The following is a 19,155-nucleotide window of genomic DNA, read 5'->3' as shown; positions in this document are numbered from 1 at the left end:
CTTTGTAGTATAGTCTGAAGTCTGGGAGCCTGATTCCTCCAGCTCCGTTTTTCTTATCTCAAGATTGCTTTGACTATTCAGGGTCTTTTGTGTTTCCATACAAATTGTGCAATTTTTTGTTCTAGTTCTGTGAAAAATGCCATTGGTAGTTTGATAGGGATTGCATTGAATCTGTAGATTGCTTTGGGTAGTATAGTCATTTTCACAATGTTGATTCTTCCAATCCAAGAACATGGTATATCTCTCCATCTGTTGGTATCATCTTTAATGTCTTTCATCAGTGTCTTATAGTTTTCTGCATACAGGTCTTTTGTCTCCTTAGGTAGATTTATTCCTAGGTATTTTATTCTTTTTGTTGCAGTGGTAAATGGGAGTGTTTCCTTAATTTCTCTTTTAGATTTTTCATCATTAGTGTATAGGAATGCAAGAGATTTCTGTGCATTAATTTTGTATCCTGCTACTTTACCAAATTGATTGATTAGCTCTAGTAGTTTTCTGGTAGCATCCTTAGCATTCTCTATGTATAGTTTGATGTCATCTGCAAACAGTGACAGTTTTACTTCTTTTCTGATTTGGATTCTTTTTATTTCCTTTTCTTCTCTGATTGCTGTGGCTAAAACTTCCAAAACTATGTTGAATAATAGTGGTGAGAGTGGGCAACCTTGTCTTGTTCCTGATCTTAGAGGAAATGCTTTCAGTTTTTCACCATTGAGAACAATGTTGGCTGTGGGTTTGTCATATGTGGCCTTTATTATGTTGAGATAGGTTCCCTCTAGGCCTACTTTCTGGAGAGTTTTTATCATAAATGGGTGTTGAATTTTGTCAAAAGCTTTTTCTGCATCTATTGAGATTATCATATGGTTTTTATCCTTCAATTTGTTAATATGGTTTATCACATTGATTTGCGTATATTGACGAATACTTGCATTCCTGGGATAAACCCCACTTAATCATGGTGTATGATCCATTTAATGTGCTGTTGGATTCTGTTTGCTAGTATTTTGTTGAGGGTTTTTGCATCTATGTTCATCAGTGATATTGGCCTGTAGTTTTCTTTTTTTGTGACATCTTCGTCTGATTTTGGTATCAGGGTGATGGTGGCCTCATAGAATGAGTTTGGGAGTGTTCCTCCCTCTGCTATATTTTGGAAGAGTTTGAGAAGGATGGGTGTTAGCTCTTCTCTAAATGTTTGACAGAATTTGCCTGTGAAGCCATCTGGTCCTGGGCTTTTGTTTGTTGGAAGATTTAAAATCACAGTTTCAATTTCAGTGCTTGTGATTGGTCTGTTTATGTTTTCTATTTATTCCTGGTTCAGTCTCAGAAGGTTGTGCTTTTCTAATAATATGTCCATTTCTTTCAGGCTGTACTTTTTATTGGCATAAAGTTGCTTGTAGTAATCTCTCATAATCCTTTGTATTTCTGTAGTGTCAGTTGTTACTTCTCCTTTTTCATTTTTAATTCTATTGATTTGAGTCGTCTCCCTTTTTTTCTTGATGAGTTTGGCTAATGGTTTATCAATTTTGTTTATCTTCTCAAAGAACCAGCTTTTAGTTTTATCGATCTTTGCTGTTGTTTCCTTCATTTCTTTTTCATTTATTTCTGCTCTGATCTTTATGATTTCTTTCCTTCTGCTAACTTTGGGGGGTTTTTTGTTCTTCTTTCTCTAATTGCTTTAGGTGTAAGGTTAGGTTGTTTATTTGACATTTTTCTTGTTTCTTGAGGTAGGCTTGTATTGCTATAAATTTCCCTCTTAGAACCGCTTTTGCTGCATCCCATAGATTTTGGGTCATCGTGTTTTCATTGTCATTTGTTTCTAGGTATTTTTTGATTTCCTCTTTGATTTCTTCAGTGATCACTTGGTTATTTAGTAGCATATTGTTTAGCCTCCATGTGTTTGTATTTTTTACAGTTTTTTTCCTGTAATTGATATTTAGTCTCATAGCGTTGTGGTCGGAAAAGATACTTGATACGATTTCAGTTTTCTTAAATTTTCTGAGGCTTGATTTGTGACCCAAGATATGGTCTATCCAGGAGAATGTTCCATGAGCAGTTGAGAAGAAAGTGTATCCTGTTGTTTTTGGATGAAATGTCCTATAAATATCAATTAAGTCCATCTTGTTTAATGTGTCATTTAAAGATTGTGTTTCCTTATTTATTTTCATTTTGGATGATCTGTCCATTGGTGAAAGTGGGGTGTTAAAGTCCCCTACTATTATTGTGTTACCGTCGATTTCCCCTTTTATGGCTGTTAGCATTTGCCTTATTTATTGAGGTGCTGCTATACATACCATAAATATTGGGTTTATGCATAAATATTGGGTTGGGTGCATAAATATTTACAATTGTTATATCTTCTTCTTGGATTGATCCCTTGATCATTATGTAGTGTCTTTCTTTGTCTCTTGTAATAGTCTTTATTTTAAAGTCTATTTTGTCTGATATGAGAATTGCTACTGCAGCTTTCTTTTGATTTCCATTTGCATGGAATATCTTTTTCCATCCCCTCACTTTCAGTCTGTATGTGTCCCTAGGTCTAAAGTGGGTCTCTTGTAGACAGCATATGTATGGGTCTTGTTTTTATATCCATTCAGCCAGTCTGTGTCTTTTGGTTGGAGCATTTAATCCATTCACGTTTCAGGTAATTATCGATATGTATGTTCCTATTACCATTTTCTTAATTGTTTTGGGTTTGTTATTGTAGGTTTTTTCCTTCTCTTGTGTTTCGTACCTAGAGAAGTTTCTTTAGCATTTGTTGTAAAGCTGGTTTGGTGGTGCTGAATTCTCTTAACTCTTCCTTATCTGTAAAGGTTTTAATTTCTCCGTCGAATCTGAATGAGATCCTTGCTGGGTAGAGTAATCTTGGTTGTAGGTTTTTCCCTTTCATCACTGTAAATATGTCCTGCCACTCCCTTCTGGCTTGTAGAGTTTCTGCTGAAAAATCAGCTGTTAACCTTATGGGGATTCCCTTGTATGTTATTTGTTGCTCTTCCCTTGCTGCTTTTAATTTTTCTTTGTATTTAATTTTTGATAGTTTGATTAATATGTGTCTCGGCATGTTTCTCTTTGGGTTTATCCAGTATGGTACTCTCTGTGCTTGCTGGACTTGATTGACTATTTCCTTTCCCATGTTAGGGAAGTTTTCGACTAATCTCTTCAAATATTTTCTCAGACCCTTTCTTTTTCTCCTCTTCTTCTGGAACCCCTATAATTCGAATGTTGGTTCATTTGCTGTTGTCCCAGAGGTCTCTGAGACTGTCCTCAATTCTTTTCATTCTTTATTCTGCTCCCTGGTAGTTATTTCCACCATTTTATCGTCCAGCTCATTTATCCATTCTTCTGCCTCAGTTATTCTGTTATTGATTCCTTCTAGAGTATTTTTTTTAATTTATTTATTTATTTTTGGCTGCGTTGGGACTTCTTTGTGGTGCACAGGCTTCTCATTGTGGTGGCTTCTCTTGTTGCGGAGCACGGGTTCTAGGAGCGTGAGCTTCAGTAGTTGTGGCGCATGGGCTCAGTAGTTGTGGCTCGCGGGCTCTAGCGGACAGGCTCAGTAGTTGTGGTGCACGGGCTTAGCTGCTCCACGGTCTGTGGGATCTTCCTGGACCAGGGCTCGAACCCATGTCCCCTGCATTGGCAGGCGGATTCCTAACCACTGTGCCACCAGGGAAGCCCCCTTCTAGAGTATTTTTAATTTCAGTAATTGTGTTGTTCATCACTGTTTGTTTGCTCTTTAGTTCTTCTAGATCCTTGTTAAATGTTTCTTGTATTTTCTCCAATCTGTTTCCGAGATTTTGGATCATCTTTACTATCATTACTCTGAATTCTTTTTCAGGTAGGTTGCCTATTTTGTCTTCATTTATTTGGTCTTGTAGGTTTTTACCTTGCTACTTCATCTGTAACATATTTTTTTGTCGTTTCTTTTTTTTTTGGGTGGTGCTGTATTCCTATCTTACTGGTTGTTTGGCCTGAGACGTCCAGCACTGGAGTTTGCAGGCAGTTAGATAGAGCTGGGTCTTGGTGCTGAGATGAGGACCTCTGGGAGGCCTCACTGCGACTGATATTCCCTGGGGTCTGAGGTTCTCTGTTAGTCCCGCAGTTTGGATTCGTAGCTCCCACCACAAGAGCTTGGGTCCGATCTCCGGCCTGGGAACCAAGATCCCACAAGCTTCATGGCGCAGTAAAAAAAAAAAAAGGAGCAGTACAATATCAAAGAATAAAAAACAAAATAAAATTAGATTAAAAATATATTAGAAAAAATAAAACTATAATTGAAACAACTGCAATAAGGTAAAATAAAACCACAGCAGAAAAAAGAAAAGAAAAGGGGGGGGGGCAAGAAGCCAAAAGGAGAAATCACTAACAAAGTATAAAGAATAAAATGAAATTAGAAAAATAAAAGATTGGGAAAAATAAAAATATACAAGAATCAACAACAATGAATCAACCAGGTAAAACAGAACCCCATCTAAAAGAGGAAAAAAGAAAAGAAAGAAAAAAAAAGCCTTGGCTATGGGGGCAGAGTTTAGCTGGGGAGGTGGAACTTAGGCAGGGGCGGGGTTTAGGGTGGGGTGGGACCTAGGCAGGTGGGGGGGTGACGTTTGAGCATGGGGCAGGGCCTAGGCAGGGCAACGGTCAAGCACGGGCGGGGCCTCTGCTTAGGACCTGGCAGAAGGAGAAAGGCAGCGCGTCCAAAGGAGGGCATCTGAAGTGTGGAGTTCTGGAGTTTGGAGGTAGGGCCTTGAGTGAGGGTGTGTGGGTGGGGTTTAGGCCCAGCTCGTTGGAGGAGGCCTCTGAGTGTAGAGGTGGGGCCCTGGGTGGGGGTGTAGGGGTGGGGCTGTTTAGGCCTGGGAGCCTAACAGGCTCCCCGGTGCCTAAGTGGACAGGGAAAGCACTGGCCCTGTTCCCTTCAGTTCCTTTGTGCCCCTCCCCCACCCTCTCCCCCAGGGTCTGCCCCATCCCGCTGGACCCCGAACCGTGGGTGGGTCCCACTGGGTGTAGGAACTCCTTCCCTCCCGCAGCCACCCCTCAGGGGTGCTGGTCCCAGCGGTCCCACCTTTACTTTTGCTCCCCTTTCCCTCCCTCACACTCCCTCAGGACCCACTCGGCTGGAGGGGGCCTAGGTGGGCAGAGGATCAGGCCTGGGATCTCAACAGGTTCCTGGAGGTCCAGGTGGGAAACCTGGCCACGCTCCCTTTTGATCCTCTGCCCTCCCAATGGTTCCCCAATTTCCCCCTTCTGGCGTGGGATCCCTTCCCCTCCCCCAGCTGCCCCTCAGGGGCACCAGTCCCGTCCTGCCTCCACTTCTCCTCCCCCTTCACTTCCCCCATGCCCCACGTCCTACCCGGTTGCTGGGGGATCCTCCAGTCCCCTTAGGTGTCCGTGGTCCCCCACCGGTACCTGGTAGGTGCCCTAGTTGTGAGGAGACGCAAATTCCACTTCCTCCTAGTACACATCTTGACTCCGCCCCCAATATTATACTATTAATATTAATATTATATGCTCTGTGCTCTCTTCACAGAGAAGTATCTACTACATCCAAAGCTGTTACTTGTAATTGGAGAGATTCCTTCTGATGTCAGTCAACAAGTTATTTCAATAAATAAAAAAAGAAAAATAGAAAAAACAAAATTTAAGTTTAATACATGTACTCAGCACTGTGGTAGGGGCCTCTTTACTGTATAAAATTAGTATAAATACAGTTTCCTAACAAGGTGATGTTCAGCAGACATGACACATCTGATGGTATGAAATTCATCCCAGGAATATTAGTAAAGAAGAAGGAATATTAAATCTTCTCTAGGAGAAAAAGAAATATTTTAGGTAAAAAGGGAGCATGGCTAGGGACTTCCCTGGCAGTGCAGTGGTTAAGACTCCGCGCTTCCAATGCAGGGGGCATATGGGTTCGATCCCTGGTCAGGGAACTAAGATTCCGCATGCTGCTCAGAGTGGTTAAAAAAAAAAATCTCAAAAAGAATAAAAAATGGAGAAAGTAAAAAAAGGAAATGGGGGGGTGGGGGGGAGTATGGCTATAGGAAGGACCTGGAAATCTTGGGAAGTAATAAATTGAATATATGATATATCTTGTTAAACATCTGTCAGATTTGAAAAGGTAGATGACTTAAACACTTAAGTGCCTCTTGACCCTGGGGCAATCAGGGTCTTCTGTGTTATTGGATATAGTCTGCCCTACAGAGTCCCAGAAGAAAATAGACTCAATAACTACATCACATGGAATCTGAAGAGATGTCTAATCTGAATAGGTTTTATTTTTTTGATTAAAAAAACTCCTCATTTCATGAATGCACATTTATAGGGCAAATTAGAACAATCAGTCACATAACTGTCCTCACATAAGGTAGCTGTTACTTGAAATGAAAATCCAAGTGATATTAATAAATGCAGGTACCAATAGTAGTGTATGTCAAACAACTTAGATGAAAGATGGCATGTCCTGAAAAAGATTCTGGTGACTGGAAAAGTTAGCCTGAGACAAGGACATTGATGTCAATAGATGCATGTGAAGAGTTCAAATGAAATGCTAAAAAGCAGTAAGATGTTTAATATATAAATAAAACCTTAATTACTAAAATAAATAGTAAAAGTGGGAGAATCCCTCCTCCTACAGTAGTATATTTTTATAAACTTTATAATCCTAGTCAGAGCCACTGGAGCTATCAATTCCCACTTGACCTTTGCTTCACTGAGCCTCTCATTCCCACTCAGTGCTTGAGGTGTTTGATGTCTTAGGCTTCTTTCTCCCACTACTTGTCTTATGGCTCTGATTCTTCCTCTTCCTCCTCTCTCTCTCCCTCCTCTTCTGGGGGACCCTCTTCTGAAGGAGCCTCTTCTGGGGGAGCCTCTTCTGGGGCAGCATCTGCTGCAGCAGCCTCTGCTGGTGCCCCTTCTGGTGCAGGAGCTTCTTCTTTTGCCTGTCTACAAATCTTGGTGACGCAAACAATTATGATTGTTAATATTATGAAAAAAAGTATAAGAAGTATTATGATCATCGAGTCTAAGAGAGCTTCTTGACGTTTGTTACCAGTGGTAGTGTTTTCATTTCCACCTCCACCTGCTGGCAGTTCATCAGATTCCATACCAAGGGGGCCACTGTCCACACTACCGCCAGTTCCTGAAGTTTTGCAGTTAGGAGGGGCAAAACCAGCCTCACAATGGCAGTGCTTATAATTGTTGCAGACTCCTTTTCCATTACACATTTCCTGTAGATCACAATCGTAACTGAGAACAGAGGAATCTGTGCAGGAGGACTCCATGCAGACTTTGTCTGAGCCACAAAGATTGCCACTCGCTGAATCTCCATAATCAGGGATATCAGTAGTGTCATACTGATCCATGGACCAGCAGTAGTCATCTCCATGAGGGACCTGTATCAGTGTACAGTTGGGTTTGATAATAGGTAGCTGTTGCACATTTGTACATACAACTTTCCCACAAAGTAGATCCTTCTCTGCACATTGAATATATGCTGGGTTACTCGAATTGGGAATACCACAGTTTCCAAACCTATTCCCTTTCACGTTAAATAACTGATAACAGTCAGGAGAGGCAGATCTTGAAGGGTACCCAAAAATGTCAGCACATTGAACATCGTGGTTCCTGCAGTGACCCTCAACACAGAAGTAACCTTGCTGACATGGTGTACCATCTTGCTTGTAGGCGTCTGAGGGGCATTCCCCAGAGTTACCAAGACAAAACTCTGGAAGGTCACACTCCCCCAAAGCAGGACGGCAGCTGTGTCCAACTGGTTCATATTGGCATGAATTATTACAGCAGGGTCCAGGATTACACAATGCATGAGCCTTCAGCATACATTCTTGGTCACAACACGGGTGAATGTCACAGTCAGAACCACAGTCACACTGCTCATCCTCTTCTACAACACCATTTCCACAGCGAGAGTCCCTCCGTAAGCGGCCTTTGGGCCCAGGCTTGTTAAATAGGCAGGCCCCTTTGTGTTCCCAGAGGAACTGGTAGAAGAAGTCAGAGCTGCAGTTGCTGAAGCCACTTTCTTTAGTGATATTTTCACGCATGAGGCCAAAGGGTTTATCTTTACAAACGCAGGCCGAATGGTCATGCGGAATACCCAAGTTGTGCCCGAGCTCATGGACCATGAGCGCCGCAAACAGGAGGACATCCTCATGGTGGAAGGATTCAACGGCTGCTGCAAAATCACTTGAACAGGCACCACTGAGAAATGCCTGCCCCGTATCCTCTTTAGGATGGTGTCCAACGATCATGTGGGCAACATCATGCTTCACACGATGGAAGAGCCTCTCCTGTCTCCAGCTATTGAAATTCCTGAGTGCAACTTGCAGGTCCACTGGGACCTCTATGAGGTCCCCCTCGGTCCAAATCTCCATTCCAGCCAGCACCACCTCTGTGTTTATTCCCCTAGTGAAGCTGTTGGCCAGAGCAATGATGTCCATTACTCTCTGGACTGTCTCATTGACGTCACTGCCCCACATTTGGAACCGCTGGTTGTCGACCACGACAAACATCTCCACGTACTTGGTGTGTGACCACAAGTAGGATGGCGCCTGCCGACTGCGAGGCTTGCTGCTCTCTTGTTGCCGGCTGGTGAATGCCACTTGGCTGTCATTGGAAGTGACACTACAGGAGACTGGAGCTTCATGGGCCATGGTGTACAACACATGTTCAAACCGTTTTGAAGAGTGAATGGGCTCAATGCCATAGGATTTTTCCTCCTTAATCAGGACGCCCCTGAGGCCTGAACAGGTGTTGACAGAAACAAAAGAACCTGGGACTCCTTCTATGTAGCCTTCATAATGACAGTCATGTGAGATGAAAGGCATTTCTTGCCCCAGGATGCCACTGTGGTAGCTGAAGACTGGAAAGTTATTCACAAAATAGTCTCTCTTCACCTTCAGGTGAATCAGCTGCTTCTGGCCCTGCATAAATAGCACATAGGAGAGCTTTTCCACTTGATCTTCCCTTCCTTCCACTGTCAGACTCTTGGGGGTGACTATTTCATAGGAAGAGTAATATACTGATCCCAGGTCACAGTACAAGCTTGGCAGAGAAATCACCAACAGCAACACAATCCTCAAACTGAAACATGAAGATCCTGGCACTGGCCCCAGCCTCAAGTCCCTCTTCTGCTGAGCCCAAGTTTGAAACTTTATCTTACCCTCCTTCAAGGCCACTTGGTTTTTCCGTAGAGAAGGCAGTATAGAGGCAGAGTGTGTCACAGACGCTGCCACTGACATGGCCCTAGTAAATCAGTTGATGATGCAGGGCCTATGTCCAGCAGCAGCAGATTTCCCTGACACGCAGACCCTCTGTCACAGGTATTCACTTCAGATCTATGCTGGCTGCATGAAGGGTGGCTACTGCCTACCTCTCAGAGGTACAGCCTCTGGCTGTGTCCTTTCTTGTCTTTCTGATCTGTTATGCTTCAGAGTGTCCTTTCTCTGTGACTTCCACACCATCAACCTCAGTGCTCCTTGGTGAAGGTCCTTTTGATGTTAGAAAGTGATGTAATCATGAAGAGGGACTGCAAACCCTAAAATGCAAGACTGTATCTTGAGAAAGAAAACAAAACCTCTATGCTTTCCTCAACTGTGCCACACGGAACACCCCTCCCCCATTCCTCCTATCGTCCGTTGCTCAGCTGACTCCAAAAGTTCCAGACCAGGAGGCTTGGAGGTGTTTGGTGGACACACTCCATTGCCCATTTCCCCTCTTCTAAAGCTCTTGCTCTGTACCACATGGACATTATAACTGTGGTGTTCTTTATCCCACAGTGAGGCATTATAGTGCTGTGCACATCTCACAGACCAGTCAGTTAGATAAGGCCAGTGGGGTGGCTGCCCCGTGCCCCAAGATAAACCCGAATGCGTTGGTCACCCGTGGAACAAGCGACAATTCCTTTTTTTTTTTTTTTTTTAACATCATCAGAATTCAGTTTCTCAAGTTCTGTTTATAACACTGTCCAAAAGTGTGTATGGGAGATGCCAACAGAGCAGTCTCCCCTTTGTGCAATTATCATGGGCACATTGGTTGCTATCTCCAGGCCTATTACCATTCTTGGGCTGGTCCTGACATAGCTAGCAGTATCTTAAGATTTTGCCTGTTGAAGACTACGTATCCTAAAAATCTCCCCTGTGTTAGTGTATGACCTCCATGTGTTCAGTGCCCACTTTGTTTGTTCATCCTTATACACTCCCCTAGGTCTAGAAGAGTGCTTGTCTAAGAGTAGATGAACAAGAATTATTTATTGAATGAATAAATAGCTCCCAGGTATGGTTGCTGTGGTGTCTCATCTGATGTATCTTATGGGTTTGTACTTGCTTCATGCCTGCCCTGAACATCTGAAAATGTCTTCAGAAAAACCCACGATAACCATGCTGACTAATGGCACAGTCATGATCTCATAATGTATTGTACTTCTTACTGCATTTTGCTGTTTGGTTCACTCTCCAAATTTCTTCTTGCCTCATATTTCACTGAGAAAAAATAGAAGCAATCAAAAGAATACCTCCACATGTAGACACTGCATGAGTCCACCTGTATCTAAATGTTCCCCCCGCTAAAGTGGATAAATTGTCCATACTCCAATCCAAGACCAATCCTTTTACTTGTGCGTGGGGGTGTCCTTCCCTTTCAGTTTCTCATGGACTTCACTCTTCCATTTCTCCCTTCTCTCTTTTACATCTTCAACATCTGTTTGTCCACTGGATCCAATCTTATTATTCGCTGTAATTTCTCACCTTTAGAAAACCATCTGTCTCAGCCCACGTCACCCTCCAGTCACTGTCCAGTTTCTCCTCCTCTCTGGTTTATAATGAAATTCTTTGAAAGAGTATCGAGAGACATTCTGTTCCAATTTGCATCACTCCTTTTTTCTTTTCTGAAATTTTTTATTTTGACTCATAGCCCAGTCACAAAATGTGCATAAAACATAAATGTATCTTTCAGTAAATTGGTAAAATGAGAACAGCTAAGCCAGACACAAAAGGGCAAATACCATATAATCTCACGTATATGAGCTTCCACAAATAGTCAAGTTCATAGAGGCAGAAAGCAGAATAGTTTACCATGGGTGGGGGAGTAGAGTAATGGGGAGTTCTTGTCTAATGCGTGCAGACTTTCAGTTTGGGATGATGAAAAGTTCTGGAAATGGGTGTTGATGATGGTTGCACAACAATGTGAATGTATTTAATGCCAATGAACTGTACACTTAAAAAATGGTTAAGATGATTAACTTAATGTTAAGTATATTTTACCGAGAAAGAGAGAGGGGGAGAGAGAGAGAGAGAGAGAGAGAGAGAGAGAGAGAGAAAGAGCTATGAAAGTACAACCTTAATGAGGTAATCAACAGTTTTAACTTCATAGAAGTCACCTATGTGCCCCTGCCAATCACATATCCTCCTGCTTCAGAGAGATCATGATCTTGTCTTTTATGGTAACTACTAATCACTTTCTTTATTATTTTGCTTCCTAAATACGCATCCCAGAATTATGTCATTTTATTTTACTTGTCTTTTAATAATAGCTTTATTGAGATATAAAGTCACATGCCAGAATATTCATCCTTCAAAGTGTACAATTCAGTGATTTGTAGTATGTTCAGAAAGTTATACAGTCATCACCACAAACAATTTTAGAACATTTTCCTCACTCCAAAACAAAACTCCCGTGTCCATTAGCAGTCGCTGTCCATTCTCAGCTCCTTCCAGCCCCTGGTTATCACTACTCTACTTTCTATCTCTATGATTTTGTCTATTCTGGACAATTCATAGCAATGGAATCCTACATGTTGTAGTCTTCTTTGACTGGCTTATTTCACCTAGCATAATGCGTTCAAAGATTAGCCATGTTGTAGCAGGTATCAGTACATTTCCTTTTGGCCAAATAACATTCTTTTCATATGGATGTACCATATTTTTTGATTCGTCAGTTGATGAATATCCTGGTTGTTTCCACTGTTTGACTATTACAAATAATAGTGCTATGGACATTTCAGTACAAGGTTTTGTAAAGAAATATGTTTTCATACCCCTTGGGTGGATACTTAGAATTGCTTGGTCATGTGATAATTATGTTTAGCCTTTGAGGAACTGCCCAACTGTTTTCCAAAGTAGCTGCACAATTTTACACTCCTGCCAGCAGTGAATGGGGATTCCAATTTTTCCACATCTTCGCTGACATGTGTTATTGTCTGTCTTTTTGATTATAGCCATCCTAGTGGATGTAAGGGGTATCTCACTGCAGTTCTGATTTGCACTTCCCAAATAATTAGTGATGTTGCACAGCTTTTCATATTCTTATTGCTCATTTATATCTTCTATGGAGAGGCATCTATTCACATCTTTTGCCCTTTTAAAATGGGGTGTCTTTTTCTTGTTGAGTTGTAAGAGTTATTAATATTTCCTGGGTACTAGTCTCCATCAAGTACATAATTTGCAAATATTTTCTCCCATTCTGTGGGCTGTCTTTTCACTGTCTTGATGGTGTCTCTTAGAGTGGAAAAGTATTTCATCTTTTTCTTCTGATTTTTTAAATTCTGTTAAAACATTCAGAACATAAAATTTACCATCTTAACCATTTATACATATACACTTCAGTGGTATTAAGTACTGTTATATATTGTGTTGCCATTACTACTGTCCATCCCCAGAACTCTTTTCATTGTGTGAAACTGAAACTCTATACTCATTAAACTATAAATCCCCACTGTCTGCTTTCCCCCAGCCCCTAGCAACCACCATCCAATTTTCTGTCTCTGTGATTTTACTACTCAAGTACCTCATTTAAGTGGAATCATACAGTATTTGCCTTTTTGTGACTGGCTCACTTCATTTAGCATAATGTCCTCAAGGTCCATCCATGTTGTGACATATTGCAGAATTTCCTTTCTTTTTATGGGTGAGTAATATTACATTGTGTGTATATCCCACATTCTGCTTATCCATTCACCCCTCTATGGGCACTCAGGTTGCTTCCTTATTTTAGCTATTATGAATTAATGCTGCTTTGAACATGGACCTACAAATATCCCTTCAGGATCCTGCGTTCAATTCTTTTGGGCTTATAACCAGAAGTGGAGTTGCTGGATCATACGGTCTTCTATTTTTAATTTTTTGAGGAACTGCCATACCATTCCACAGCATCTGTACCATTTTACGTTCCCACCAACAGTGCACAGGGGTTCCAGTTTTCTCCACCTCCTCTCCAACACTTGTTCTTTTCTGTTTCTTTTTGTTTTTATAGTGGCCATCCTAATGGATATGAGGTGGTATCTCATTGTAGTTTAGATTTGCATTTCCCTAAGGATTAGTGACATTGAGCATCTTTTCATGTGCAGTAGGCCATTCATGTATCTTCTTTGGAGAAATGTCCGTTTGAGTCCTTTGCCCGTTTTTTGAATCAGGCCATTTGTTTTTTTTGTTGTTGTTGAGTTTTAGGAGTTCTCTATATATTCTGGATATTAATCCCTTATCAGATATTTGAGTTGCAAATATTTTCTCTCATTCTGTGGGTTGCCTTTTCACTCTGTTAATAGTATTTTTTGATGCACAAAATTTCTAAATTTTCATAAAGTCCATTTTGTCTGTTTTTTCTTTTCTTGCCTGTGCCTTTGGTGTCATATCCGAGAAACCTTTGCCAAATCCAATGCCATGAAATTTTTGCCTTATGCATTCTTGTACGAGTTTTATAGCAAGACAAGTCCTGTGAATGGGGATTTTCCAGGGACCTGCGAGACATGCAAATTAGTAACAGTGCTATGGGGATAGGGCTTTTGAGGGAGCTCCAAAGTGTTCTGCCCATTCCACTGTGTGCTAGGCTGCCTGTTTTCACAGCCATTGTAGTTGAGATGATGCAGTTGAGTTGTAGTTGAGATGACTCGTGGGGACCTGAGGAGACAGCTATGGGAATAGGACAGTTAAAACTTCACATAGAGAGGGCAGACAGCAGAAGCAAGAAGAAATACAATCCTGCAGCCTGTGGAACAAAAACCACATTCACAGAAAGATAGACAAAATGAACAGGCAGAGGGCTATGTACCAGATGAAGCCACAAGATAAAACCCCAGAAAAACAACTAAATGAAGTGGAGATAGGCAACCTTCCAGAAAAAGAATTCAGAATAATGATAGTGAAGATGATCCAGGACCTCGGGAAAAGAATGGAGGCAAAGATCGAGAAGATGCAAGAAATGTTTAACAAAGACCTAGAAGAATGAAAGAACAAACAAACAGAGATGAACAATACAATAACTGAAATGAAAACTACACTAGAAGGAATCAATAGCAGAATAACTGAGGCAGAAGAACGAATAAGTGACCTGGAAGACAGAATGGTGGAATTCACTGCTGCGGAACAGAATAAAGAAAAAAGAATGAAAAGAAATGAAGACAGCCTAAGAGACCTCTGGGACAACATTAAAAGCAACAACATTCGCATTATAGGGGTCCCAAAAGGAAAAGAGAGAAAGTACCTGAGAAAATATTTGAAGAGATTATAGTCAAAAACTTCCCTAACATGGGAAAGGAAATAGCCACCCAAGTCCAGGAAGCGCACAGAGTCCCATACAGGACAAACCCAAGGAGAAAAACGCTGAGACACATAGTAATCAAATTGGCAAAAATTAAAGACAAAGAAAAATTATTGAAAGCAGCAAGGGAAAAACGAAAAATAACATACAAGGGAACTCCCATAACGTTAACAGCTGATTTCTCAGCAGAAACTCTACAAGCCAGAAGGGAGTGGCATGACATACTTAAAGTGATGAAAGGGAAGAACCTACAACCAAGATTACTCTACCTGGCAAGGATCTCATTCAAATTCGATGGAGAAATCAAAAGCTTTACAGACAAGCAAAAGCTAAGAGAATTCAGCACCACCAAACCAGCTCTACAACAAATGCTAAAGGAACTTCTCTAAGTGGGAAACTGAAGAGAAGAAAAGGACCTACAAAAACAAACCCAAAACAATTAAGAAAATGGCCATAGGAACATACGTATCGATAATTACCTTAAATGTGAATGGATTAAATGCTCCAACCAAAAGACACAGGCTTGCTGAATGGATACAAAAACAAGACCCATATATATGCTGTCTACAAGAGACCCACTTCAGACCTAGGGACACATACAGACTGAAAGTGAGGTGATGGAAAAAGATTTTCCATGCCAATGGAAATCAAAAGAAACCTGGAATAGCAGTACTCATGTCAGATAAAATAGACTTTAAAATAAAGAATGTTACAAGAGACAAGGAAGGGCACTACATAATGCTCAAGGGATCAATCCAAGAAGAAGATGTATTATAAATATATATGCGCCCAACATAGGAGCACCTCAATACATAAGGCAACTGCTAACAGCTATAAAAGAGGAAATCGACAGTAACACGATAAGAGTGGGGGACCTTAACACCTCACTTACACCAATGGACAGATCATCCAAACAGACAATTAATAAGGAAACACAAGCTTTAAATGACACAATAGACCAGATAGATTTAATTGATATTTATAGGACATTCCATCCAAAAACAGCAGATTACACTTTCTTCTCAAGTGCTCACGGAACATTCTCCTGGATAGATCACATCTTGGGTCACAAATCAAGCCTCAGTAAATTTAAGAAAATTGAAATCGTATCAAACATCTTTTCTGACCACAACACTATGAGATTAGAAATCAATTACAGGGAAAAAACGTAAAAAACACAAACACATGGAGGCTAAACAATACGTTACTAAATAACCAAGAGATCACTGAAGAAATCAAAGAGGAAATAAAAAAATACCTAGAGACAAATGACAATGAAAACACAACAATCCAAAACCTATGGGATGCAGCAAAAGTGTTTCTAAGAGGGAAGTGTATAGCAATACAATCCTACCTCAAGAAACAAGAAAAATCTCAAATAAACAATCTAACCCTACACCTAAAGGAACTAGAGAAAGAAGAACAAACAAAACCCAAAGTTAGTAGAAGGAAAGAAATCATAAAGATCAGAGCAGAAATAAATGAAACAGAAACAAAACAATAGCAAAGATCAATAAAACTAAAAGCTGGTTCTTTGAGAAGGTAAACAAAATTGATAAACCATTAGCCAGACTCATCAAGAAAAAAAGGGAGAGGACTCAAATCAATAAAATTAGAAATGAAAAAGGAGAAGTTACAACAGACACCGCAGAAGTACAAAGCATCCTAAGAGACTACTACAATCAACTCTATGCTGATAAAATGGACAACCTGGAAGAAATGGACAAATTCTTAGAAAGGTATAGCCTTCCAAGGCTGAACCAGGAGGAAATAGAAAATATAAACAGACCAATCACAAATAATGAAATTGAAACTGTGATTAAAAATCTTCCAACAAACAAAAGTCCAGGACCAGATGGCTTCACGGGTGAATTGTATCAAATATTTAGAGAAGAGCTAACACCCATCCTTCTCAAACTCTTCCAAAAAATTGCAGAGGAAGGAACACTCCCAAACTCATTTTACGAGGCCACCATCACCCTGATACCAAAACCAGACGAAGATACTACAAAAAAAGAAAATTACAGACCAATATCACTCATGAATATAGATGCAAAAATCCTCAACGAAATACTAGCAAACAGAATCCAACAGCACATTAAAAGGATCATACACCATGATCAAGTGGGATTTATCCCAGAGATGCAAGGATTCTTCAATATATGCAAATCAATCAATGTGATACACCATATTAACAAATTGAAGAAGAAAAACCATATGATCATCTCAATAGATGCAGAAAAAGCTTTTGACAAAATTCAACACCCATTTATGATAAAAACTCTCCAGAAAGTGGGCATAGAGGGAACTTATCTCAACATAATAAAGGCCATATAAGACAAACCACAGCAAACATCATTCTCAATGGTGAAAAACTGAAAGCATTTCCTCTAAGATCAAGAACAAGACAAGGATGTCCACTCTCACCACTATTATTCAACATAGTTTTGGAAGTCCTAGCAATGGCAATCAGAGAAGAAAAAGAAATAAAAGGAATACAAATTGGAAAAGAAGAAGTAAAACTGTCAGTGTTTGCAGATGACATGATACTATACATAGAGAATCCTAAAGATGCCACCAGAAAACTACTAGAGCTAATCAATGAATCTGGTAAAGTTGAAGGATACAAAATTAATGCACAGAAATCTCTTGCATTCCTATACACTAACGATTAAAAATCTGAAAGAGAAATTAAGGAAACACTCCCATTTACCATTGCAACAAAAAGAATAAAATACCTAGGAATAAGCCTACCTAGGGAGACAAAAGATCTGTATGCAGAAAACTATAAGACACTGATGAAAGAAATTAAAGATGATACCAACAGATGGAGAGATATACCATGTTCTTGGATTGGAAGAATCAATATTGTGAAAATGACTATACTACCCAAAGCAATCTACAGATTCAATGCAATCCCTATCAAATTACCAATGGCATTTTTTACAGAAGTAGAATAAAAATTCTTAAAATTTGTATGGAGACACAAAAGACCCCGAATAGCCAAAGCAGTCTTGAGGGAAAAAAACGGAGTTGGAGGAATCAGACTCCCTCACTTCAGACTATACTACAAAGCTACAGTAACCAAGACAATATGGTGCTGGCACAAAAACAGAAATATAGATCAATGGAACAGGATAGAAAGCCCAGAGATAAACCCACGCACCTATGGTCAACTAATCTATGACAAAGTAGGCAAGGATATACAAAGGAGGCAAGGATATACAATGGAGAAAAGACAGTCTCTTCTATAAATGGTGCTGGGAAAACTGGACAGCTACATGTAAAAGAATGAAATTAGAACACTCCCTAACACCATACACAAAAATAAACTCAAAATGGATTAGAGACCTAAATGTAAGACCGGACACTATAAAACTCTTAGAGGAAAACATAGGAAGAACACTCTTTGACATAAGTCACAGCAAGATCTTTTTTGATCCACCTCCTAGAGTAATAACAAAAATAAACAAATGGGACCTAATGAAACTTAAAAGCTTTTGCACAGCAAAGGAAACTACAAAGAAGACAAAAAGACAACCCTCAGAATGGGAGGAAATATTTGCAAATGAATCAACGGACAAAGGATTAATCTCCAAAATATATAAACAGCTTATGCAGCTCAGTATCAAAAAAACAACCCAGTCCAAAAATGGGCAGAAGACCTAAACAGACATTTCTCCAAAGAAGACATACAGATGGCCAAGAAGCACATGAAAAGCTGCTCAACATCACTAATTATTAGAGAAATGCAAATCAAAACTACAATGAGATAACACCTCACACCAGTTAGAAGGGGCATCATCAGAAAATCTACAAACAACAAAAGCTGGAGAGGGTGTGGAAGAGAAAAGGGAACCCTCTTGCACTGTTGGTGGGAATGTAAATTGATACAGCCACTATGGAGAACAGTATGGAGGTTCCTTAAAAAACTAAAAATAGAACTACCATATGACCCAGCAATCCCACTACCGGGCATATACCCAGAGAAAACCATAATTCAGAAAGACACATGCACCCCCGTGTTTATTGCAGCACTATTTACAATAGCCAGGACATGGAAGCAACCTAAATGCCCATCGACAGACAAATGGATAAAGAAGATGTGGTACATATATACAATGGGATATTACTCAGCCATAAAAAGGAACGAAATTGGGTCATTTGTAGAGATGTGGATGGATCTAGAGACTGTCATACAGAGTGAAGTGAGTCAGAAAGAGAAAAACAAATATCGTATATTAACGCATGTATGTGGAACCTAGAAAAATGGTACAGATGAACCGGGTTGCAGGGCAGAAGTTGAGACACAGATGTAGAGAACAAACGTATGGACACCAAGGGGGGAAAACCGCGGCGGGGTGGGGATGGTGGTGTGCTGAATTGGGCGATTGGGATTGACATGTATACACTGATGTGTATAAAATTGATGACTGATTAAAAGAAAACAAAAACTGGTCACTTCCCTGCTCCAGTCTATCCTAAAGAGCTTCAGCCTTCAATCCCCAGGCTCTGGGGTTTCCACACATTTTAAGATTCACCTGACAATTTATAAATATGTTCATTTTTTGATCACTCTTTCAGAGGAAGTTCATTCAAATAGCTGTCCTAACCTTTGTT

The 19,155-nt window shown here is 40.3% G+C and overlaps 2 protein-coding genes across 7 annotated transcripts in view; one reads left to right on the top strand and one right to left on the bottom strand.

The window, feature by feature from the left end:
- The window catches only part of TMEM116 (transmembrane protein 116), a 233,242-nt gene that overhangs the window by 136,656 nt on the left and 77,431 nt on the right, over positions 1–19,155 (top strand). The gene's annotated exons all lie outside the window — the stretch shown is intronic.
- Positions 6,771–9,245, bottom strand: LOC133075813 (disintegrin and metalloproteinase domain-containing protein 1a-like). The gene has a single exon (XM_061170194.1). It carries the CDS (start codon positions 9,243–9,245, stop codon positions 6,771–6,773), a length of 2,475 nt encoding a protein of 824 aa, XP_061026177.1.

Source organism: Eubalaena glacialis, chromosome 15 (genome assembly GCF_028564815.1).
Source record: "Eubalaena glacialis isolate mEubGla1 chromosome 15, mEubGla1.1.hap2.+ XY, whole genome shotgun sequence".
NCBI lineage: Eukaryota > Metazoa > Chordata > Mammalia > Artiodactyla > Balaenidae > Eubalaena > Eubalaena glacialis.
This window is presented reverse-complemented; position numbering and strand designations above follow the sequence as displayed.

Bases quoted from the DNA above. Each gene is read 5' to 3' on its own strand.
- LOC133075813 (XM_061170194.1), bottom strand. From the start codon at position 9,245: ATGTCAGTGGCAGCGTCTGTGACACACTCTGCCTCTATACTGCCTTCT.